Source organism: Zeus faber (genome assembly GCF_960531495.2).
Source record: "Zeus faber genome assembly, chromosome: 3".
Taxonomy (NCBI): Eukaryota; Metazoa; Chordata; class Actinopteri; order Zeiformes; family Zeidae; genus Zeus; species Zeus faber.
The window spans coordinates 25,257,556-25,282,570 of record NC_137190.1 but is presented as its reverse complement, the minus strand read 5'-3'; the positions used below and the strand labels follow the sequence as shown (position 1 = coordinate 25,282,570).

Below are 25,015 nucleotides of genomic sequence, written 5' to 3'. Positions count from 1 at the left end.
CGGCTTCCCGCCCTCGTTGAGTGGGGGAAGCCGAGGGTCAGAGGGTCAGGGTCACTCGTGTTCAGAGCCAGCCCTGAGTGCTTCTTTATTGGCTCTTTGCGTCACTGCACTTGTCAAGGGGTGGGATATATTAGGCAGGCAGCAAGTGAGCAGTCAATTCTTAAAGTTATGTGTTGAAAGCAGGAAAAATGGGCAAGTGTAAGGATCTGCGCGACTTTGACAAGGACCAAATTTTGATGGCTTAGACGACTGGGTCAGAGCATCGCGAAAATGACAGGTCTTGTCAGGTGTTGCCGGTTATGCAGTGGTTAGTACCTCCCAAAAGCGGTCCAAGGAAGGACAACCGGTGAACTGGCGACAGGGTCATGGGCAGTGAAGTCTAGCCTCGACTTCTCTGCGCTCAAGACATGGAGCGGGGGTGATCCAGGAGAGAGTTCCCATTACGCATGGTATTGTTCCATACTGTTTCTTAGCCACTTGTTTAGTTCCATAAGCATAAATAAAACAAAAAAACCTACATCTAAAATAGAAACGCACTGTTTTGGCGCTCGTTGTGGGCAACCCATCGCTGGCCCGCGCATCGCTGGCACACACATTGTCGGTACCATCGGACAGGGAGGCGGGTGCGCAAAATGTGCCCCAATCATACCGTCTCTTCTGAGTCGGGTACAGCCCTACTGTAATGCATTTGAACTTGATTCCTTGTTGGTATACATTTTTAAAAATAAGAATAATAGTAATTATCAAATGTCCTTGTGCTTTGGCGTCATTTATTAATCAAATCTTTCTTTTTTTTTCTTTTTCTTTTTTCTTTTTTATCTTGCAGGTTCAGTTCTGTCCTTTTTTTGGACTGTAACAATGATAATGATGAGTCAGTACCTCGCCCTGACCCCTGTAGTTTTCACGCTGTGATTCGCCAGCTACAACTAACTCCAGAGGTGATACGATTATTTCCTAATGACACAGCCAAGGTAAAATGACACAGCCGAGGTAAAATTCCAAAATGGAGAAAAAGAAAATGTGCCCTCGCCTTCTGGACTACCTGGTGGTTGTCGGAGCCAGGTAAGACATTGATTTAATCCCTGGAATAATACTTTACCTTGTCTTTATCACAGTGGATATTCTGAAGATATTAATTTCCAAGCAATTAAAATACTCTATGTTAGTCATTGTGTATAATCAATTCAGTGTTATTTGTCTTTGAAGCCTTTTTCTGGCAATTCCTGGCTTTTTCATTGTATTTTGCTGTTTGTACTGTTATAAAATTAAAAGTTAAAGTAAGCACAGTAAGTACACTAGGGCTGGGCAGTATGGCCTGAAATTGATTGAGTGAAAGAGAGGAGGCGGGGCTATGTGGGTGCTGCAGTGGGGTGTGTGTGACTTGCTGTGGGAGAGAAGAGATAAAGCACAACTTTAGATCGATAGTGCGGAAAATAAGTATTGAAACTGTTTCAAATATTCAGGATCTAATATGTATAGAAAATTGATATTAACATTAACCCTACTTTAGATCTACATGGTATAGTCAAAATCCAAACCGTAGAGCAAATTCATACTGGTGTACTTTCTATACCATTTATACCGTCCGTCCCCCTAAAGTACAGACATGAAATCAATTCTCATTATTACAATAACTTCAACGAAAACCTCAACCATTGTGGGGACGGTCGCTTTGATCCCTGACTAATTTTTGGTGTGTGATGGAATAGTGTTTCCTTTGAGCTCCCATATTCAGATTTTCACAGCTATTAATCTGATTCATACAGTACAAGCTGACCTCTGTTCACAAGCACACTTCTCTAACCAGGGTGCCACCATTGTCATAGTAACTAGTCCTTTGTTTGCATGATTCTAGTGGAATGCTTTTTGAGTCATTTATCAAGTCCTTTATGAAATTGCTTTGGTAATTGCATCATAGAAAAAATACCAGCAGTAATATAATTCAGTTTCAGTCTAAAAATGTACTGCTGTGTTAAGGGTAATTTAATTTGCGGAAATATTAGCAGGAAATGTAGCTTTTTGTTCTGAGTATTTCATCATGATTATAGGTCTGTCCTTTTTGCCAGGATGCTTCCTAGGTTGGTACCAATTTTAGGATATACGTATGTAGGACAGACCATCTACTTTATAGTCTAATGTAGGATTGTCAAATTGGAGGTATAGGATGCATCCTAGCTTATTTTAATTCTTTTAGTTTGAAAAATCAAAGGAAACATCGTCCAGTTCCTTGGACAGTCTGATTTCTGAGTACGTTTCCATGTTTCCTCCAGGCAGCCGAGTAGTGACAGTGTGGCCCAAACCCCCCAGCTCCTCCGCCGCTACCCACTGGAGGACCACCGCGACTTCCCCCTCCCGCCCGACGTGGTGTTCTTCTGCCAGCCGGAGGGCTGCTTGAGCATCCGCCAGCGAAGAGTCAGTCTCCGTGACGACGCGTCCTTTGTTTTCACGCTTACTGACAAGGACTCGGGAATCACCCGCTACGGTATCTGCGTCAACTTCTATCGCTCCTTCCAGCGCGGTCACCACCGCAGCCGTGGCGACAAAGGCCCAAATACGGATGTGGCGCCGCAGTCCACCGCCAGTGAGAGTTCGGACAGCGGGGGAGCCCCCCCCTCCTCCTCCTCCTCATTGCCGCCACCCGCCAACGGCGACACTGCCGGCGTGCCTGCTCCCGGAACAGAGGCCGGGCCGCCTGGCGGAGAGCAGAGTGCTGGGAGGTCCCCGCGACACAGACGGAGTGCCGCCAAGGTGGCCAACAGGAACCGCAACAGCACGCTGACCTCGCTGTGCATCCTCAGCCACTATCCGTTCTTCTCCACCTTCAGGGAGTGCCTGTACATCCTCAAGAGGCTGGTGGACTGCTGCAGCCAGAGGCTGACCCAGCGTGCCGGGCTCCCCCGTGCCACCCAGAGGTGAGAGCGGTGATCACATGTCACTTTTTAAAGCTGAATCATGGGAGGGCAATTGTAATAAAATTCCAGTCAAATATTGAAGTTTGTGTCCAGAGCAGGATTAAGTAGGGCTGGGCTATATATTGATGTAAATTGATATTGCAATGTTAGATATCGCCTGGGTTATTGTAATGTTGGTGGTTGTAATCGGTGGTTATTGTAATGTTGGTGGTTGTAATCGGTGGTTATTGTAATGTTGGTGGTTGTAATCGGTGGTTATTGTAATGTTGCAACACAGTTAAATGTTGTCTTTAATGCTCCATTACAGTAAACTAATGCCATTTTCTGAACTTCATAGATTGTTCTAGCTGTTCTAATTAATGCTCCTACGAAATGTGGTAAAAATTGTCAATATTCAAGGTAGGGGCCAAGGTGTAGAGAGTCAAGGAAGGAAGCCCAGAATCTAGGGACAAGCTTGAGTTGAGCTTTTTTCATCATGATGGTTTGCGAAGGAATGGGGGAGCTGCGTGGGGTTCTGAAACCACCAAATAGTACTCACGTTTCTGCAGCTCCGATCAGAGCGATCTTTTCTCCAAACAAAGCAAATACAAACTTTAGATGTATTCAATTTACTCCGTTTCCAGCTGCTACGGAGCAGATTGCAGATCGCTCCTGAAAAAATCCCGCCGGCGTTCTCATGGCCCGCTGACAAATGCCTTGCGGCCCGGTGCAGTCCGCGAGCCAGTGGTTGGGAATCTCTGAACTAAAGGACATTCCGTCAGTGATGGTCAGGTTTATTTCCCCACTTTCATCGCCACATCACACATCAGTGGAATTACTGGACATTCTGGTCAAAGACGCACTTTCTCACAGTGAAAGGCTGGAGGAGAGGGAGACGCGCTGGTGCGCTCGTGAGTCTCCACCGACGCGTACAAGGCACCGTTATCGGATTATTTCTTTTTAATGTGCGTTCACTGTGCAGCAAACTGGATGAACTTATATTAAACTTTATTGATCACATGTGGATTGATTTCACTAACGTAAGCCAATTCATATTAATAATTTATAATCACTTATTTATAAAAACATTGAATGGAAATTTCTGCGTTCGAATATTTCATTTTTTGAATATTCAAATTTGACTTCTATTCTAATTAATTACTGCGACCTAAAATATATATTGTAAACATCATTGTCGTCTGAGAACAGTCAGAACAAATCTGAGCTCTGATTATATGCGTGAACGTTTGGAGCAGACCGAGGGGCTTTCTGACCATGTCAGATGTCACTGAAAATCGCAGATTCTTTCTTTAATCGCTCTCGTATTGCGCGAGGCCGCGCCGCGCCGCGCCGGGCTTGGGGAGGAGGGCGAGTTGAAGTTCAAGTTGTCCTCATCCCTGCTGCGCGCTGCCAACCGGAGAGCGGCGCGGGCCAGGGAGAGAGCGGAGGAAGCACCGGCACTCCTGCTGTACGATTGGCTGTTTCTCTGCTCTGTACGATCAGCTGTTTCTTGTAACTTGTTATTTTCTCTGCAGTACGATTGGCTGTTCGTGTCGTGTGACTCTGTATCAAAAATATATCTCATAAATGTATGATTGTTATCGTGGAAGATTTTATCGTGAGAATTATCAACACCGTTTTATACCCCAGCCCTACTATTACCCCTCTTCCTTTACCAGCCACCGTATTGTGTTATCTTCTGTTTGAATTGGACACGGCAGTCAATTTGTTTCCCTGAAGTATATTTGAACTCACCGAACCATCCAGTGCTTAATGCACAATTATCTGAAGCCTATAGAGTTTTGTTTGCTCAAAGTAAAGCATTGAATAAGATTGCATAGTTGTTGATATGGCATTAAGTTCATATTGACTTGACTTCATAATGGTTTGGAAGAGACGATTGAGCATTGAAAATGTGCTAATTTTATTCATTTAAAGTATTGGTAATAAGTGTAGAAAACACAAAAATATATCACTACTATTATTTCATGAATTAAAGGTCTTCATACGCATGGAAATGAGTCATGTGGTTTGGCATGAAACCATAAACGCTTGCTGCGATGCTGCTAGCCCTCCATTTTCTGCTTGTCTTCTTGTTGACTATTGTGTCAGAGTAGTAAATGCTGGTCTCAGTGGTGTAGTGGCATAGTCCCTGCAGACATCTGCGCCATCTGCAGCATGTGGCTTGTTTACATGATCCACTGTCTCCACCGTCACGCTCCACCATGATGATAAATAAATCATAACAAACATGAGCATAATTCCATATTTTGGAGATTTGTTGATGTTGATGATAATGATAAATCCCTTGGAAAAGTGTTATTGTCTGTTTTCACTGACCCCATGCTATTTGTATTTATACTACGTTAACAGTATATCACAGTCTAGTACTTTTCATACGGTAATATATAGTATATTTTGTCTTTATCCTTTAGCTTAGTAGTGCCCAGCTATTACATTAGTGTCATGTTACACTGTGTGTATTTCCTGTTCAATGTTGGGGGAATTCTATGCAATCGCATCCACAATTCCCTGGTAATGTTGCAGGGGTTGAGTCAATTCTCAATCGATGTGAAAAACCTAGAAAAATGAAAAATGACAGAATTAAATATTTAGGATAAATTGATGGAATTATTTTAATTACCTGATCTAATCTCTATAAATTGTCGATTTTATAAAACATTTTTAAATCCAACTTGCACCAGAATCATGCCTACTATTCAGAGGGGGTGCGTTTTGAAAAGGTGTTGATATTTTCCTTAACAGTCGGGCTCTATTTATAGCATCAAACCATCTCTCCCTCCCACCACTGGAGGAGATTGTAGAAAAGGATAATGCAGCTAATGTCACACCTTCTCCTCTCAGTCCTTCACGATCAATAGCGCGGAGCACCCACTTCCCATCGCACCACCTTGAAAAGGACGTCCGAGCCCAAGGTGGAGCGCACCCGTGCGTTTTCCCTCCGCCCGTGGCGTGGGTTGAGATCTGTCACAGCAATGACAGCGATTGAGGAGAGCCATTGCATAATGGCTGCTGGGGGAGGGGACTGGGGGTGTTGGTTTTATGAGGCTGCTGACAGATTGAGGTCCCTGGCTGCGTTTGGGTAGCATCTGCAGGCGGTGGGACGTCACCATGACCTTCTTGCCACAGACACCAGGCACACGCACGCCCCAAAGAGGCTTTAATAATAGAGCGTGTGCGTGTGTGTGTGTGTGTGTGTGTGTGTGTGTGTGTGTGTGTGTGTGTGTGTGTGTGTGTGTGTGTGTGTGTGTGTGTGTGTGTGTGTGTGTGTGTGTGTGTGTGTGTGTGTGTGTGTGGGTGGGTCGGTCCATAGTGGAGGGGCTGTTCCTCCATGTATTGGCAGTTGCTGAAGAGCCTCTCATGTTTCCATCCAATTTGCTCTTGTCTTGTTTGTTCATTGTAATGAGGGGAAGCACTGCTCTTGACCTAGACTCGCTGTCGGGCTCTATTATTTTATTTTATTTGTTTACAATGGTTTATGTATTCTTTTGACTGATTTACCTCAAATGTACCCTAAAATCTAGCTTTAATTTAATGATTTTGGTTCACTTTTGTACCGTTTTTATCTAAATTATCTGATTTAATTAGCTGTGTCCTTAATTGGAGTAATCCAATCAAATGTTGACTTCCTACAGCTTATTGTTCGTGGGTTTACATCACGTGTACTGGTACTGCTTTTTTGATGGTGATGAACCTCATAGAAGAATCCAGAGTGAGAATCCATCCATTTATAGATAGATGGATGGGTAGATAGATAGATTGATCATAAAAACCTATTTAAGTGAAGTTTTGATGAATTCTAAGCATAAACCCCCCCGTCTGATGTCGTGCCCCTCAGGGACACCATGTGGCGAGTGTTCACGGGCGCTCTGTCAGTGGAGGAGAAGGGCACCCAGCTGCTGGCGGACCTGCGGGAGATCGAGTCCTGGGTGTACCGCCTGCTGCGCTCGCCAGTGCCCCTGGCGGGTCAGAGGCGCGTGGACGTGGAGGTGCTGCCCCACGAACTCAAGCGGCCGCTCACCTTCGCCCTACCCGACAACTCGCGCTTCTGCATGGTGGACTTCCCGCTGCACCTCCCGCTGGAGCTGCTGGGTGTGGACGCCTGCCTGCAGGTGCTCAGCTGCATCCTGCTGGAGCACAAGGTGAGCAGCAGCCTGGAGGTCACTGATAGCTGGGTGATATACTGTATAACAATGTTATGTCAATATTATATACTAGAGATTATTTCTCAAATATTTCTTGTGTGTAAATATCCTATGAAAGCACCAATGGTCATCCCCAAAATATCGTCAAATAATCGATATTGAGGTATTTGTCAAACAGTATTGTGATATTTTATCTTTTTGGCCTTTTTATCCCCCTCCCACCCTCTCACTGTCAGCCTCACTCTCAGCTTCACTCACTCGTTGTTTCTCTTATTTTTGTGAAGAGGAGGAGAGCATATGTTTCAAGGGGAGCCGACGAGGATGATGGGAGGCTATATTTAGAGTGTTGTTATTTCTCAGTAATTTCCTCTCGGTTGCAGCCGTGTGACCCCCGCCTGCAGGGAGGGGGTCTCCGACAAACGGCAGTGGGCAGCCATTTTCCATTACATCCAGGCGAACTGACACCATTTTACTCAAGCGTAGATCTGAGATAAGATTGACAGTCTCAATCGCAGACGCATCGAGCACCGGGTAGAAACGGCATACAGCCTCAGCGTGGCTCATAATAGCACAAGATGCTGTTTCCTGCGCAGCACTGTTGCACATAAATGACCAAAACGCTGGTGATCCTTGTTCAAGGATGAAACCCCGCCCTCCTGGTCGAGGCTTGTTAGTTCCCTCACTTGCATCATCGGTAGAGGCTCATGTCCCTTTGCAAGCCTCTTGTCCTGTCGTGTTAGGAGCTGAACACTGACGGGGATATGTACCTCCTCTTGGATGTTCTGAGGAAAACACTGTCGCCCTTGGGAGGAGGAAAAACACACAAATTAATTAATATGGCATGCAGGGGAAAATGGCGCCATCTTGTGTTCATAAAGTTTCACTGTTTAGGTATTATGTGTGTGTGTGTGTGTGTGTGTGTGTGTGTGTGTGTGTGTGTGTGTGTGTGTGTGTGTGTGTGTGTGTGTGTGTGTGTGTGTGTGTGTGTGTGTGTATCCTTGACATTTGCAACAACACAAAATGTAGAGCAATGGGTGGTGGAAGTTATTGAGCTCTTAATTTTTTTAGTATTTTTTTTAATTTCCAGGTTGTCCTTCAGTCCAGAGATTACAACGCTTTGTCGATGAGCGTCATGGCTTTCGTGGCCATGATCTACCCGCTGGAGTACATGTTCCCCGTCATCCCCTTACTGCCAACCTGCATGGCCTCAGCCGAACAGGTACATCCGCAATATGCTGCAGATTTTAACGGGGAGGATGATTTTTTTTTATATTTACATTTTTTCTTTTTTCTTTTTTTTTGTGTGAACCTACTCGGGATTTTTGGGAAATATTACCACTGAAACACAAATTCCTTATGTACAGTTTAGTTAAAAGAACTCCTTGGATCTGTGTGTGTTTTGTCCTTCTCCGCAGCTCCTCCTCGCCCCTACACCCTACATCATCGGCGTACCCGCCAGCTTCTTCCTCTACAAAGCTGACTTCAAGGTTCCAGATGACGTGTGGCTCGTGGACCTCGACAGCAACAAAGTAAGTGTGAAGTCTAGAACATATGTGTTTGGAGTGGTACAGAATGTTTATTTTGTGTTATTTCTTTATTTGGGGCCCCCATTAGTTGCTACCAATGTGGACGCTATCTTTCCTGGAGTCTTTATAGAAACAAACATACATAAACATACCAAAACAGAAACAACATACACAAACATACATAAATATATGCAAACAAATAAAACAACAAAATAACTTGATACAAAGATAACAATAAATATATAGGCTGGTGCTTTTTATGGTACAGTACTTTCAATATAAATTGTTTTTTAAAGCGTACTTTACTATTTGCTAATCAAATAGAATGTTAACTTCCATAGAGTTTTGGCTCTGTACAACAATATTTTTTGTGTTGCACGTATTCTACGATGCCAGTTCCACTTTTGTTCAGGGTTTTGCTCTTTGTTCTGCAGGTTATCGCTCCCACCAATGCAGAGATTCTACCACCTCTTCCAGAGCCTGAATCATTAGAGCTGAAAAAACATCTCAAACAGGTGGGTGATTCGCCCGAGTCCAGTTTCACTTCTTTGATATGGGCAAACTTTTGTTATTCGACCACCCCACAGTCATTAAAGCCTATTGGAAATGATGGTGTATATACACTAGAACAGGCCGTCTTCTGGGGACCTGATGTAACTTTCAAAAGTAAAAAATACTCTCTTCTGTATGAACGTGAACATTTTCTTTCAGCGACGCTGCCTTCCCACCCCTCAGCAGAGTTGTATGTACTGTGCATAGTGTGGAGGAATCTCAAATTAACACAAACAAGTGTTTTTCTTTTCCCTCCTTTTCTTTGCATGCGCTAGCTCTTGGAGGTAAAACCAGACTCTAGACCCCTGTCATCCTCAGCTACAGCTTTAGTACCAGTGACTAACTTGTCCCCTCTAATCAATTACCTCACAACCTGCTTCTGATTCACAGGACACATTATTCCCTCGCAACAGACCTTCCTAACAGTTAGCTTTTTCTTTGGCGCTATATTTTTTTGTCCTAAATTGGATATAAAAAAATATTAAATGTCTAATGTAGTCCACACAAGGTCACATGTTCAGAATGCTGGAGCTGTTTTGTGTCACGTTTCATGTCACACAGGCTCCACATGATGAATTTTGCGATCATTCAGTTCAAAGTCTCGACTCGACGGTCAAACCGTTTTTTTTATGTTTTTTTTATTTGATCTTGGTCCTCCTTTTTTTTCATAGTAAACGATTGAATTGCTCACGTCTTGAATCAGAACCAGCTCAGTAGGTGTGTGTGATCTGCGCTCCTGCCCCGTGTGTACATGTGATTCAGAGTTGGCTGTGTAGGCGTGTGCAAAGCCTCAGTTTAGCAGTAATGCATTGTGGGACAGAACAGCAAATTGATAGCAACTATGAATGGTAAGAAAAAAGCCATTTCACTGCATCCTGCATCAAGTAATGGTAACCTAGCGAATATTGGGAGAATAAAATGCCAAGTCCGAATACTGCAGATGTCAGATCAGTTGAAAATACTTGCACTCAACACCAGACAACATGGTTCTTCTGATGATATTTACATTATAATATGATTATTTTGATGAGGGGCATTTATATACACACTGATGATGACGTTTGGCAAGCATTTATTATTTATTTATTTATTATTATAATTATTATTATTATTGTTATCATTTATTTTTTTGTGAAAGATCTGCTGTTTTGTGTGTCCTTACCATTCCACAGGGACCACTGGTTGTCCCAGCTGGTCCCCATTTCCCACAGTCTGTTGTTTTGTTTGTTGTGACATTGGTGTCTGTATTTCTTTTTTTCGAACACCGTTTTTCCATTTTGGGCATACAAGATGCCTCTCTCTCTCTCACTCGCTCTTGTTCGCTGTGTGTGTGTGTGTGTGTGTGTGTGTGTGTGTGTGTGTGTGTGTGTGTGTGTGTGTGTGTGTGTGTGTGTGTGTGTGTGTGTGTGTGTGTGTGTGTGTGTGTGTGTGTGTGTGTGTGTGTGTGTGTCTCTCATTGGTCATCCACCAGTCCTACCAATACCAACAACAATTAGTGTTTTTTATTTTCCTCTCTTCAGCAAAAAGTCCGCTGCTTGACGTTCACAAGGTCAAAATAATCTTCAACAGTAGCTTTGGGACTTTTTGTCATCAATGTTAAATCTAAAAAAAAAAAAAAAAAATAGTCTCGGATGAAACCTTGACTGAAGTGCTGCTGAAAAGAGGAAGAGAAAAAGCAAATCAGGGTGTTGGTCTTGGCCCTTTCCAGTGTCGCTCACAAAGTGTTCATCCCAGGCTGTCATCTCTCTTATCGCCCTTCCCAGTGTCTGGTTAGATTGACCGTGATCACCCAAAAGCAGATCTTCTCCTGTGACAATAAGGTTCCTCATTTCTCCTCCTGTGGAATGTGGAATGCCCCTGCACGGATTTTACTGTTTCTCATGTGGTTTTGCTTGTCACTACTATTTCTTTCCCGTACTCTTAAGCCCTAACCAAACACATAGAGACATGTGACGCAGAGTAACATCAGAGACTAATGTTGTAGATACTGCTTAGCTCTGGCTTGAGCATGACTGAATGTGCGTGCATCTATCTTGGCATCAGTGAGTGTTCTCGTAAGCAAGACAATATACGATGAAGTCCCTTTGACCACGTTACACTCATCCAGATCTGAAAACTAAATCCTGCTCCATCCTGCCAAGTGCCACATTAACTGAAAGTCTGCAACAGTTCCTTTTTTTTTTTTTTTTTTTTTTTTTTTTTAAATTTATTTTATTTTTTTATAAAGCCAGCTGTGTATAGCGACTCACCTCCCTTCTGCTCCCATCTTTCTCCAAAATGACACTCCCACATTGGACATCAACATGCCCACAACTGATTCTAGTCCGCTGAACACAAAATGCGCTAGATTGGTTGGTGTTTGACAGAGAAATTGCCCATAGGCCAGAGAAAGATAAGTTAATTGAATCCCGTCTCGCCTTTCACACTAGCCCCTACTATCTATCACTCTGCGTTGAAGCAGTGTGTAATAGTGACCAGGGGTAGCGCCCTTCGTCACAGTGCTCTTTTTGAGTTTTTGCCGTCTTTGGACAAAGAAATGGATAAAATACCACCTTATTACGGCTGTCATCATCAGTGTTGCTGCCAACTATGGGAGTGGTTCATGAAGGAGTTGTGCCTTATTTGCAGCACCACTGCTGTGTTTTGATTTTGTCTGGTTTCCACCCGCTGCAGGCCTTGGCCAGCATGAGTTTGAACACCCAGCCGATCCTGAACCTGGAGAAGTTCCAGGAAGGCCATGAGATGCCCCTGCTACACCCTGCCCGAGAGAAAGCTTCCCCCTCCTCCACCGAATTCAACCCCCTTATTTATGGCAATGACGTGGACTCTGTGGATGTTGCCACGAGGCAAGGCTTTATCTATTTCCCCCATCTTCTTTTCTTGGTTTTCAAATTGTTTCTGTAGGACGATTTGCACCATAAAAGGTCAACTGAAAATGTATTTTTTGGCTTAATGATCTGATCCATAACTTCGTCCGACACATGTGATCTAATTTGTCCCGTCACTGATGCCAAAAGTGTTTTTGACTTAAATCTTTTTCAGCCCAAAAATCTGAACCAAGCTTTTCTTTGCCTTTCAGGGTTGCCATGGTGAGGTTCTTCAACTCTCCAAATGTTCTTCAAGGGTTCCAGATGCACACTCGCACCTTGCGACTTTTCCCCCGGCCTGTGGTGGCCTTCCAAGCAACGTCGTTTCTCGCATCACGCCCCCGGCGCTCCAGCTTCGCCGACAAACTCTCTCGAACCCAGGCGGTAGAGTTCTACGGCGAGTGGGCTCTCAATCCCAGCAACCTCGCTTTCCAAAGGATACACAACAGTAAGAGTCATCTATCTGATTTTCCCAAGAGGTCAACATAAGATCGCATAAGATTGTGCAGTTTTGAAATTGCAATCTTTATTTGCTTTTACAGATGTGTACGACCCCTCCCTGATCGGAGACAAGCCCAAGTGGTATGCGCACCAGCTGCAGCCGGTGTTGTACCGCGTGTACGATGGGAGCTCCCAGCTGGCCGAGGCCATGGCTGGTCCCCTGGAGGACGATGGCAACGATTCTGACCCTACAGACAGGTGAAGATGAAGGACTGTGTAAAAGAATGTCCATTCAGTTCAGCCGGTGTTTTTTTTTTTTTTTTTTCCCCATAAAAGAGCCAACAAGTCATCCTTGAGCTTGATCCGACAGCCCAATGTAATATTTCTAGGTTACGACCTAAATGTCAGCAGTAATGGTGCTGTGTTGCATCCTACACCCTGACTGGCGCACACCTTAAACGGAATATGAGTACAAGAATTCCTTGAGCTGCTCGCTGACCAGATTTTCTAAGGTCTTAGCAGAGCAGCCAGATTAGCAGAATTTGGCTTTTAAAAGCATGAATATAAAATTTTGATTGCATTTGTATTACAGTGTAGGTTGGCTATTTTCTAACCCAGGCCTTTATTAAGGCCTTTCTTAAATTTGGTTCCCATCATTTATAACTGTTCATATTAAAACCTCGCTGAACGATTGCTATTGAGAGGTTTACCACTCTGCAGTCCATGCAGACCAACACAGAAGCTTTTAAGCCTTAAAATTAAATAAAAAAAACACGTTAAATCTCCTTTTCAAAAATTACCGCAGCATAATGTTGACTTCTGTAGGTTGCCAGTAGGAAGCGACACAACTTCCTGTTTCTAGTCTTGAGTGGGGACAGAGCCAAAACGGGATTTTCGAACGTGCAAAAGAGTCGATAAAACTCAAAATGAAAATGATAATATTCACAGTTTGCAGCCAATTGTTCTCAATACAGTGAATACCTTTCCTAGACTGTATTGCCTTCTGAAGAATAGAGGCGGGGAAAAAACTGAAGTGTGCATCACTAATGAGTTTATTGATCACAGTGGCAGCGACAGTGAAGCCTATGACGACTCCAGCTCTTCCTACTCTTCACTTGGAGACCTTGTGAGTGAGATGATCCAAGGAGACCTGCAGGGAGGCACACCAAGTAAGTGTGCAGCGTGTATTATATTGTACATGTTAAATTCTCATTAGGGTAGTAAAAAGTTGCAAAGGAGTTGTTACGGGTTTGTCTAAACTTCTAAATTCTAATTTATCCTGGACGTGATACTTAGGAAGATGTGTAGAAAAAAGCCTGTCTATTTTTTTACACAATGAATAAAAGCATTATTACATAAATAGATAGTACTTTAATAAATGAATATTAGCCAAATTTTATTTTGAATTACTTAAAAAAATATATATATCTTTTTTTTTTTTCCTGTTAGGCTTGGACCCTCCCACCCATGCTGCACTGGGAGACGCCAGCGAGGTGGAGTTCCAGGACTTCCAGGAGTTCCAGGACGGTCATGGTGACTGCTCAGCCGAGCCCTCAGATGGACAACATCTCCGCTCGAGCTCCAGCACGACTGCGAGCTCCAGTCCCAGCACAATAATCCAGGGCGTCAATCATGTGCGTGTCAATTCACCTTGTGTTTTAAAGTTAGGATGCTTTTCTTGGCGGTGTCCTTTGTAAAATCAAGTCTTTGTTTTTGTTTTCATTTGCATCAGTACAAGGTTAGTTAGAATTTAAAATCTGATGTTAATTTGAGATAATCGCTTATTTATTCCACCAATGACGCTGATGAAGATTCAGGAGCTGTGAACCATCGGTTATTGCACCTACTGCTTGTTAAAACCTTAGCTTGAGAATTTTTCTGTTTTACTCCACAAATATACACTCACTAAGCCCTTATAAGGAACACCTGTACACCTACTTATTCATGCAGTTATCTAATCAGCCAACAGTGTGGCAGCAGCAAGCATAAAATAATGCAAATACCGGTCAGGAGCTTCAGTTAATAGTCACATCAACCATCAGAATGGGGGGAAAAAATGTGATCTCAGAGTTTGAGACCATGGCATGATTGTTGGTGCTAGACGGGCTGGTTTGGGTATTTCTGTCGCTGCTGATCTGAGATTTTCCTGCAGACGGAAACGCCTTGTTGATGAGAGAGGTCAACGGAGAATGGCCAGACTGGTTCGAGCTGACAGAAAGGCTACGGTAGCTCAGATAACCACTCTGTACAATTGGGGTGAGCAGAGAAACCTCTCAGAATGCACAACATGACGAACCTTGAGGTGGATGGGCTACAACAGCAGAAGACCACGTCGGGTTCCACTTTTGTCAGCCAAGAACAGAAAGATGAGGCTGCCAGTGGGCACAGGCTCACCAAAACAGGACAGTGGGGAAAAACGTAGCCTGGTCTGATGAATCCCGATTTCTCCTGAGGCGCACAGATGGTAGTCAGAATTTGGCGGCAACAACATGAATCCATGGACCCAACCTGCCTTGTGTCAACAGTCCAGGCTGGTGGCCGTGGTGTAATGATGTGGGGAATTTTTTCTTTCCACACTTTGGTGCCTTTTAATACTTAGTTAAGATACTTCATATCTACAATTTACCCATGCCAAGAAGAATTGAGGCTGTTTTGAGAGCAAAGAGGGGCCCTACCCAGTATTTGTATAGTGTTCCTAATAAAGTGCCCAGTCAGTGTAAATCGATAGGAGGGATAATGTGTTCAGTTCTGGATCCGGAAACAGTCAAACTATATCCCATACAGATTCTTCTCAAACTGAAAAAATTAACTCAAGACTCAGACTACGTGAGGAGCTGAGAGCCTGCTGACATCTCTTTGGTTTTTGGTTTCCAGGAGCAAGGGGAACCGGTAGAAATCGAGGCATCTGTAAGTGCAGCCTTGCAGAACCCCATCCCGGTCCTGAGCGTCCAGTCCTTCCCCAAGGCTCCGGCTGACGGAGCCCCTGTGGAACAGGCCAAAGACAAGAAGCCCGAGTACGACAACCCGTATTTTGAGCCTCAATATGGTTTCCCCTCCGAAGAAGACCCAGAAGCGGAGGAGCAGGTGGAGTCGTACACCCCCCGATTCAACCAGAACCTCAACGGAAACAAGTGTGTTAAACTCAACGTCAATCAAAAGAGACTCATGACCAACTGAAATGGTCCTTCTAAAAAATTCCAGTCAATTGTTTGTTCATATCCATGGGTCTTTGAAGTCGGGCCAAAATCTTATCTCCCAATATTTTTTTTTACCAAAGCTTATAACTTGATTCATGTTGCATTTTTGTCTCCTCACTTCACCTCTCTCCACACTCAATAACATACTAATGTAGAAAAGGCGCAAAATGGTATTTCCATTTTTCTTATTAAAGAGCATGTTTTATAATGGCGTGTCCAATGTTTGTAGACATAAAAAGTTGAGACTGATTTCGGTCCATCTGAAGCTCTTTGGTTGTCTCCCAGGGTGCAGCGTCCTCTGCGTCCCAACAGCCTGAGGCTCCCCGGGGAGTCGGATGGAGAAGGAGACTCAAGGAACAGCTCTCCAAACTCCACCATCTCCAACAACAGCAACGACGGCTTCAGCGGCCTCATGTCTTTTGCCAGTGAGTACATTTAATTCCAGCCCCAAAATTGTCATTCTAATGTTTTTATGACAGATGTTTTCTGTAACATAATCCTACCGGAAAAGGAAAAGACAATGTCAATAAAGATGAAAAAAAAAACACACAAAAGATCTGGTATCCTTTTTTCAGTGAAAAAACATGTGTAATGACCAATGAGGGAGATTTCATTTGCATAATTGCGTTTTTTAATTTTTTAGTTTGTGTGTGTTCCTCTGAGGCATTCTGAACAAATGAGATGTGTAAGCAGCTATCATCTGGCATCAAACTGCCATCTGGCTTCTGCTGCAGGTAATCTTTACAAGAACCACGGAACCAGTTTCAGTCTGTCAAACCTGGCTATTCCCAACAAGGCAGCTCGGGAGAAGGCCACGCCTTTCCCCAGCCTGAAAGGTACAACCCAGTCGTATTTTTTCGTGTCATCTCATCTTGTTCTGTCTGCATCCCTGTACTGGTAGAGGTTAGCAGTAAATGGAATAACGAAAAATACTATTTGACAATTTCGAATGATTCCCATGAGGTGGGAATTTACCAAGTAACAAACAGGACATTTATTGAGAAGTATGAACTGTCATTTTAGATTAAATAAGGTCAATACGGTTTGCCACCCCCCCTTTGAATTATATTCATAGCAAAACAGTTTAAAAAATGTATCCTGTTATGGGTTTGTGATATTAGCGTGAGGTGAGAAAAAAAAAAAAAAGAAAAAGTCAGATTAAAATGGGCCAACAGTGTTCGTTCTTTGTCACCAGTTCTGTTCATGTGTCTGCTTATTGCTTTTATTTGGCAGAACATGACAACATTGGCTTTTTCATTGAACATCTTACCCTCTTTTCTTTTTCTGCCTCTCTATTTTAAATTTCATTTTATACACTTTTGTTTTCCCAATCATAAAAGAATACTTAAATTTTGATGTAGAAGAAGAAATGGAGCAAGCAGGTTTGTAGAACTGTTTTGTTGTAACCTGAGTATTTTCCCCTGCCGCGACTGCTATGGCACTATTTTCAAGGAGGATATTGAGGATGTAGTAGAATCTGTTTTTTCTCTCAAGTACTTTTTTTTTTCTCAAGGGAAAATCCACCTAGAAACAGATTTCAAATGCTATCACTTTGATTTTGGAAAATTCACCTCAACTCTTCCTTTTTTTCATTTTCTTGATTGAATCACACATTAAAATTTCAAATCTTGAGGTTTTTTTTTGATGCTCGGCAATCACCGAGATAAGCATGAATTCTGCTTATGATGGATTTTTTTCTTTTCTTAATGAATTGATCACATGTTTGTTATGTGGACATCTTGAGAAGAAAAAGGGCAGAAGCGCGAAAGCGTTGACTCAATAGCTCCACCCAACATGGAATAGCTGCCATAAAGACATGTTCTGTTCCTTTGATATTGGTGTGTTTTGTCTTTGTCGTTTAGATGAGCCTGACAGCCCGGGTATGTTACATCTGGTGTGCTAGATGGTTTTACCCCCATCCTACTACTACTACTAAGAATCTGTTTGACCTCCACCTCTTACCCCGTGTGTCTTAGCCTTGGATTAAGATAGGAAATAGACCCATCTTTCCTCTGTCCTTCCTCCATGTGTTACTGGTTGGAGTCTCTGATGCAAACTTTGAAAGAGGACTGATTCCCAAACTGTTATTGGTGTGGCCGCTCCCTTTTCAATGGCGTCTTCCATACCCCAAAAATGTGTTCTCACTGCCCTTTACTTTGCCTCAACTTAGTTATGAGAAGCAATTTCAAATTGAGAATTGGCAATATTCCCTAAGTATGTCTTGTTGCGTTGAGCTGATTAAAATATGTCCATTCCATTTGTTAGTGAATGGACTTAGTGTCCGACCTGCCTCCCTAGTTTAATGTGTATCGCCTCGCTTGCTTTTTTTGTTTGTAAGGTGGCTCTCCATTGTCTGTCTCGGGTGTCTGTCATACCCCTCTGACCCTAGTCATTCAAAATGTTAACAGTTAGTGTTTAAAAAAAATAAATAAATAAGTAAGCCTCGTACAGTCCAGACGAATGACTTCCACTCACCATACTGTATATAGATTTAGATGAGAATTTTTGTGCTGTATTGGACCTGCGCTAGAGTGATAAATAGATGCCCAGAAACCACGACCACTTGCCTAGGCGTCCTCATTTACATGCAAATAAAGCAATCGCACATCCTACTTCTAGTTAGCATTTTACTGTAGTAAAAACAACACCGTTGCCAATGCCAGAAGAAGAACATTTGGCCTTTTGCCAATGTCCTCATCAAAACATTACGATCTGCCTTTCTTTTCTGTTCTTTGTGTCCTTCACTTCTCTCTCTCTCTCTCTCTCTCTCTCTCTCTCGCGCTCATCCTCTCACTCTTTCTGTCTCTCTGGAGCCACATTGAGTGTGCATGTCTTTTTGTGTTATGGGCTGATGTTCAGACTGGTTGTGTCCTGGCCGGTGTCCCTTTCTCTGTCCCTCTTTCTGCGGCACTAATTCTGGGTTTTGTGTGCAGTATTTGGGCTAAATTCTCTAATGGAGATAATAACAGAGGCCGGCTCGGGGAGCGGAGAAGGTGGGTTCTGCCCTTTTACTGCGTGAGCTGCATGCCTCTCCAAGCCAGTCAACTACATCTCCCAGTGTGCTCCTTTCTTTCTTCTCATCCCACGTCATCCGACATGCATCCGCATCGAATCTGACCCACCATGTCGCCCTCTATAGCGAACGTTTCCCTGATACTAACATTTATCCCATTCAAAAAGAGAAAAAAAAGTGAAAATGATGTGATATCATTTTGAGACTTATCTGGCTGTTGGCATCGATTTAAAACAACAATCAACACCAACATTTTACCCCTCTAATCTCCCTCTGGACAGCCGGTCCCGTGGTAGTTCTCCTGAATCTGGTATGAATCGCTTACTTTGCTGTCGAAGATCAATCCAAGAAGAAGCAAAGCGTCACGTATACTCCTAAAAAAAGCAAATTTTGTTCATTTTTCTTTGAGGAAAAATGGCATCAAACACTATTTTGCTTCCAAACAGAAGTTTTAATCCTCAAAGAACGAGCTACCGGTTATATTTTCTAATTTAATTATGTTCTCGATGGACTATTAGCTTCAATGCCTCGACTTAGTTCTCTTGTACAAAGTTACGTATTCAAAGTGTGGGTAGACAAATGCTGCCATTTATTTCTTTAATTTCAACTCTTGCCAAATTTTCGTTTGTTAATGGTCTTATATGGCTGTTACCATCTCTGGTAACAACCACAGAAGTCAAAGCTCCCCAAATGTTTACAGAGACATAGAGCTCTGTGTCTCTCTCATCTTCTCCTCATCATCTAGTCATCTTCCCACCTCCTTATTTTTGCATGACTTTGCTAGTGTAGTTGTTTTGTAGGCTCTTCCGTACCCTGCCAATGTGTGATGCCACCATCAACAGCACCCTGATAGACTCCTGTGTGGGGGGGGCGGTGTCTGTGTGTCTGTCCCTTCACCTGTTAGCTGTTAGCTAGCACTGCTGCCACAGTAGGTTAGCGTGTGTGTGTGTGTGTGTGTGTGTGTGCGCGTGCGTGCGTGCATTCCTCTCACAGTGTGATGGTCATTGAGTCTTTGCGGTAGTAGCTTTAGTGAAAAGGTAGTTTAAAAGGCTATTAACCCCTCGTGGTTCAGTGTTTTGGTTGAGCCAGTGCCACTGTGTGTTTGTTGAGCTTGGAGTGCCACAGGCTCCGCTTGATAGCTAGTGTGCGTTTGGTTCTTCATCTGTGGTTGCTCTGAAGTGCATCTGCAAACCTCATTGTGTTGGCGCTCACTCAGGCACGCGTGCCCCCCGGGCGCTCGTGGACCAGAAGTCTTCAGTCATCAAGCACAGTCCTACAGTGAAGAGAGAGTCCCCCTCCCCTCAGGGCCGCGTCAACAACACAAGGTAATTTTTACGTGGGGGGAAACTAACAGGACAAATCATACCTCAGACAAAACATCATTAAAATGACGAAAAATTGAACGGCTATTATGGGACATGGCCTCTGCCTGTAACAACAAGAGCAATAAAGGAGAAGACGGACATAATCAGGAGGGTGTTCAAGAGGGTTTGTGTGTGTGTGTGTGTGTGTCCACCTGTGAGTGCCCAGGATTGTTACCCAATTAATGCTCATATACGAATCAGAAACTTATAATGCCACATAGCAGCAGTAAGGCAGCCACCCACAAGCTCCGTAGCCGCACAGAGAACCCGTGCGCCGCGAAAACACTCCGAGCCCAAAGCACCGCGGCCACAGAAGAACTCCAACCAGAAGAAACAAAACAAAAAAATATTTATTAGACTTCTAAAATTCCATGAATTCCTTAATAAAGGTGTTTGTGATGATGTGAACAAATTTTGATCAGTTTGTTTAATAAAACATTAAATAAGTAATATGTACTTTAATAAATTAAATAAAAACAAAAGTAACTCCATGCCAGGTTATTTTTGACCTGACGTGCATTCTAGGATTAAAATATGTGTGTTCTTTAAAAAGTGAGAAGAGTGAGAAGTGGAAAGAGCATACCGGGCCTGTATCGTATTGCGTTGTCAGTATCTGAAGCTATTGAACTGAAATGGATGCTCATTTATTTTGCAATGCAGTGAGAACCAGCAGTTCCTGAAGGAAGTGGTTCAGAGCGTGCTGGAGGGCCAAGGCGTGGGCTGGCTCAACATGAAGAAGGTTCGTCGCCTCCTGGAGAATGAGCAGCTTCGCGTCTTTGTGCTGAGCAAACTAAACCGAGCCATCCAGTCAGAAGAGGACGTCAGGCAGGAGATCATTCGAGACGTGGTGAGATGCTTTTCTCACTTTATTATTATTATTATTATTTATTTTTAATAATCTGCTAATGGGGTGAAACAATTGATCAAATTGTTTCACATTTATCAGTCCTCATTTTTATTATCATGATGTATCCCAGGCTGTTTACAACCTCGCCAAAATGTAACTGTGTGTGGGACATTCAGACATTTTTTTTTTTTACATAGCTGAAATGCATTTCCACCATTTTGCCTTATTCTAATGTCATTCTAGGGTCTCAATGAATGGTTCTCAATGTGGGATCCTTGTCCTCCCAGGGGTCCCTCAAGGGGTCCCCAGCAAAATGATTAACAATTAAACTTCACTGCTAATTTATTTACAAGACGCTAGCACTATCTGAGAATGTAAATAATTGTTAGTTGATGATGTAATGCAACATCAGTGTTGAGGGACATACGTCACAATGTTGATTGACTAATCATCCCAGTATGTAGGCGAGGTGAAAGAATTGTCTCAAAGCCAATTCATATTTGTAACATTCTACCTCATTTTGTTGATGTTCCAACGAGTGTGGTTGCTTGAAATCTGATGTGTGTGCCTTCCTACATTATGAAAACCTTCTTTCATCATAGATAATGCAGCCGTCTTTTAATCTAACTTCAAATCACAATTTAAAAGGTCGTCGGTAATTGCACTGCAGGTTGACTGGTTCAATATTTCTAAGTATGATGGCTAGGGTTAATTTGCATAATACGGTGAATTTAGTAAAGTTATAAATATGGCTAATTTGGTGGCGACAGGGAATATACTAAGTCACAATATTTTGATTTATCTATAATATATATTCGACACAAAATCTCTTAGTATCTTTACAAACATTTTTGAAACAATGTAAAAATATTGGCAAATGGAACCGAGTGAAAATCAATCTATCAATCAATATCAGACAATATATGTAAATGAAAGAAAGAAGATGAAGATGTATTTTTTTTAATTTTATGGGGTGTTCTTGATTTGTTACAAACCATGTGTGGTTGTTTGGTTGCTCTCCAGGAGGTGAGCAGGAAGGTGTACAAGGGCATGTTGGACATCCTGAAGTGCACCGTGTCCAGCCTGGAGCACTCCTACACCAACGCAGGCCTCGGAGGCATGGCCAGTGTGTTCAGCCTACTGGAAATAGCACGCACACATTACCAAACCAAAGGTAACGTCTTGTGAGATTGAACGCATTTAGGATTAAAGGTTTTGCGATCAATGCAATTACACTATTTGATAAATGGTCTGGAAATATTTCTCGATTGAAAACTTTGCCCCAATGGAGCGGCACTGTTGTACAACCTTTACTTTATACTTGGTTTGGTAAGCGAAGCAGCAGATTGGCTTCCACGCGAGACACACCTTCCCTCTCTCTCTCTCTCTCTCTACTAATCCCTCTGCACTTACCGGTTTCTTCTTTTTGACTAACTTTAACAAGCTGTCTCTTTGGCCCTGTGCTTTTCGGTCACTGGGTAGACCCAGAAAAACGCAAGCGCAGTCCGACAGACAGTACCGGCAGCCCGGGGAGCAAAGAGAGCCCGTCCAGTCGAGTGGAGAGCGCCCGACCCCAGGGCCTCCTGAACGTTCCCCACCTGCAGCTGCCGCACCACACCTCAGGCAAAGGAGTCCACCATTTTGACACCAGGAGTCTGAACGAGGAGAACTTTATTGCCTCGATTGGTGTGTACACCATTCCAACCCCAGTTGCATGTGCGCCGTGAGATCCCTCTCTCCCTGCCCCCCCGCCCCTAAAAAGCTCGCCAGCCTCCCAAGTCCCTAACCTTTTCTTCCATCCTTCCAAGTGAAAGCTCGTTCCCCCTCTTCCTGGGAATGTTTTTGTAGGTGTTCCAAGATATTCCAATCACTTTGATTGGCTTACTGATGGTGTTCACTCAGTTACTCTGGTGATCTCTTTGTTGACATACAGCAGAAGTTTCTATTTAACAATTGGAAATAGGGCCGTCATTATCATGACATTTGAGTTGTATGTGCCCATAATATTGTAATAATAATAGACATCCAGCTTTGGAAGAAGAAACATAGATTGACATTGAACTTTGGAACATAAAGATTTGGGCAGGCTGTTCATTTTCCTCAACTTATGACAATTTTACATTCTATTTGTTACAACATTTCTCAAATTGAAGTTAAATTCCACTTAAGCTTGGATGGAGACCTGATTGTAGAATCTAACGATTTTACAAAATGGTCACAATTGGCTTGAATAATTGCGATCAGGCGATTGTGTAATGAAAGTGGAAATGGCTAAATCCAAATCCAGCATTGGGCTCTGTGTGCAATGCAGCTCCCTGTTGGTTTGGAGAAGCCTGAAGTCTTGAAGTGTTTGGAATATTGCCCCGCCTCCCAGCCTGAGTTGTGTGTGTTTGTATTTCCCTCCCTCCAATGTAAGTCGTCCCTTCCCCCGTTTGCCGCCTCCTTTGTTTGGGTTCCGTTTGTTTGCCTTGCGGCGCCTCGTAAGCATGCGTTTGTTTTCCGTCCTCCCAAAACCTAAATCTGCAGTATTTGGCGGAGGGAGACTGCAGTCGTGCGCATCGGTAGAGAGCTGCCCGTCTGTTCCTGTACTGCAGGTTTTTGCGCGGAGCGCCGCCAATACGGAGCGGCTCCCCTTTGCTCTCGGCATGGAGGGTGGCAGCGTCGCTCCCCAGTAAACAGTCCCGCCATAAAGACCCCAAATTCCCAACATCACATGGTGCTTCAAGTTTCCATTGCCTTCCACTGAACCGCATTGGCTTTTGAGAAACCATGGAAATCCTTTGGCCGCAATGAGTTTGGGTCTGTGTACAGGGGACAGGTTCGGTTAAACCACCCTCACGATTCCCTTTCCTATCCACCCTCCCCCCAACCCCGCCCCTGACCCTCCTAGAAGATGCACCTTCAATTCTACAGAATGTCTTGAGACTTGCATCCCTGCTTCTGCAACTGCTCCATTCCACCCGCTGGCTAGCCGGCCTCTCACCCTCCCCGACCCCGCCCATCCCACGCTCTTTTCAGGATACGCCGTCTCTCGCACCCTGGTTCTGGAGAGCCAGTCAGGGAACGTTCCTCCCCGCCGTCGGAGGACATTGTGTTCTGGCGGTTTTGGCGTGGTTCTCCGGGACCGCGGTCCAGGGGCTCTGGGTGTGTTGTAATGTTACCTTTGTAGCTTGTATTGACTTCTAAATGGATCTTGACAAAGCAGAAACTCTCCTAGAATTTTTCATTCTCCCCACGATTGGAAGGCGGCTACATACAAACATTACAAAACACCTTGATTTATTAAATGACAGGTTTTCTATGCCTTATTTTTTATTTCTGTTACGATTTTTTTAATGCTCATCCACCATACATGCCTACTCAACCAGCTCTCTGACTCTCTCTGTCTTTCTCTCCTTGCTTGCAATGCATCTTGGTAGAATTGTGGAGCAAGCACCAGGATAAGCAAAAAGCTATGGAAAAACAACAGAGTAAGAGACTTTTCATACACCAAAGAAAAAAAAATAAAAATCAGATTGGGGTATTGTTGATGTTTTCACCCCCTTCTCTCCAAACCGTTTTTTTGTTTTTTTGTTTTTTTTTTTCAAACAAGCAAATAGAATATCTATAAAAAGAGATGCCGAGGTGAACAAATTAAATTAATGCTTATAGTAGAAAAACTCAAGTTGCTTTTTAATAACGTTTTCTTGTGTGGAGTGAGATGCTGTTGTTACTAATGCTCATGAAGTTAATAATGCTAGGTTAATTAAATTTTAATTATTTAAATACGGGATGACTAAATTCACTATCATTCCCAGTTTCATTCTTGCCACTTGGGGGCATAATTCCTTTACAAATTCCAATTATTTTAATTTCCTGCCAATAGACAATGAGTAGAATTTGGATGGATATATTCATAGCTATGGTAGAAGTGGGTAAGGCACCTCCATCTTTGCAGCTTAAATCTGGATGAAGTCTTAGCAGTGGTAGCATTTTTTGTTATAGTTTGTATCTTTTGATCAGTCCAACAAAAGTGTAAGCAGAAAGGTAATGTGTGCTTTATCAAATGTGACCAAACAATGTTTCCTTTGTACAGGATAAACTGTATCTGTGTCCTCAAAATATAAGCTTTAGCATCATTCATGCTCACTGGGTCGTGGAGGACTCTCCTT

At 43.3% G+C, this 25,015-nt stretch overlaps 1 protein-coding gene across 1 annotated transcript in view; it reads left to right on the top strand.

Annotated features, from left to right (window-relative positions):
- The first annotated feature begins 974 nt into the window (after nucleotides 1-974).
- madd (MAP-kinase activating death domain) overlaps nucleotides 975-25,015 on the top strand; it is a 39,042-nt gene continuing 15,001 nt past the window's right edge. Inside the window, exons 1-21 of the mRNA XM_079998143.1 lie at nucleotides 975-1,062; nucleotides 2,271-2,912; nucleotides 6,751-7,054; nucleotides 8,145-8,276; nucleotides 8,473-8,586; nucleotides 9,018-9,098; nucleotides 10,899-10,955; nucleotides 11,809-11,981; nucleotides 12,215-12,450; nucleotides 12,545-12,701; nucleotides 13,509-13,612; nucleotides 13,893-14,077; nucleotides 15,318-15,574; nucleotides 15,926-16,065; nucleotides 16,375-16,476; nucleotides 17,503-17,520; nucleotides 18,574-18,633; nucleotides 19,870-19,978; nucleotides 20,678-20,864; nucleotides 21,888-22,038; nucleotides 22,347-22,550. Coding sequence (XP_079854269.1) covers nucleotides 1,004-1,062; nucleotides 2,271-2,912; nucleotides 6,751-7,054; nucleotides 8,145-8,276; nucleotides 8,473-8,586; nucleotides 9,018-9,098; nucleotides 10,899-10,955; nucleotides 11,809-11,981; nucleotides 12,215-12,450; nucleotides 12,545-12,701; nucleotides 13,509-13,612; nucleotides 13,893-14,077; nucleotides 15,318-15,574; nucleotides 15,926-16,065; nucleotides 16,375-16,476; nucleotides 17,503-17,520; nucleotides 18,574-18,633; nucleotides 19,870-19,978; nucleotides 20,678-20,864; nucleotides 21,888-22,038; nucleotides 22,347-22,550 — 3,472 coding nt within the window. The 5' untranslated portion in view covers nucleotides 975-1,003. The remainder of the gene's footprint in view (nucleotides 1,063-2,270; nucleotides 2,913-6,750; nucleotides 7,055-8,144; nucleotides 8,277-8,472; nucleotides 8,587-9,017; nucleotides 9,099-10,898; nucleotides 10,956-11,808; nucleotides 11,982-12,214; nucleotides 12,451-12,544; nucleotides 12,702-13,508; nucleotides 13,613-13,892; nucleotides 14,078-15,317; nucleotides 15,575-15,925; nucleotides 16,066-16,374; nucleotides 16,477-17,502; nucleotides 17,521-18,573; nucleotides 18,634-19,869; nucleotides 19,979-20,677; nucleotides 20,865-21,887; nucleotides 22,039-22,346; nucleotides 22,551-25,015) is intronic.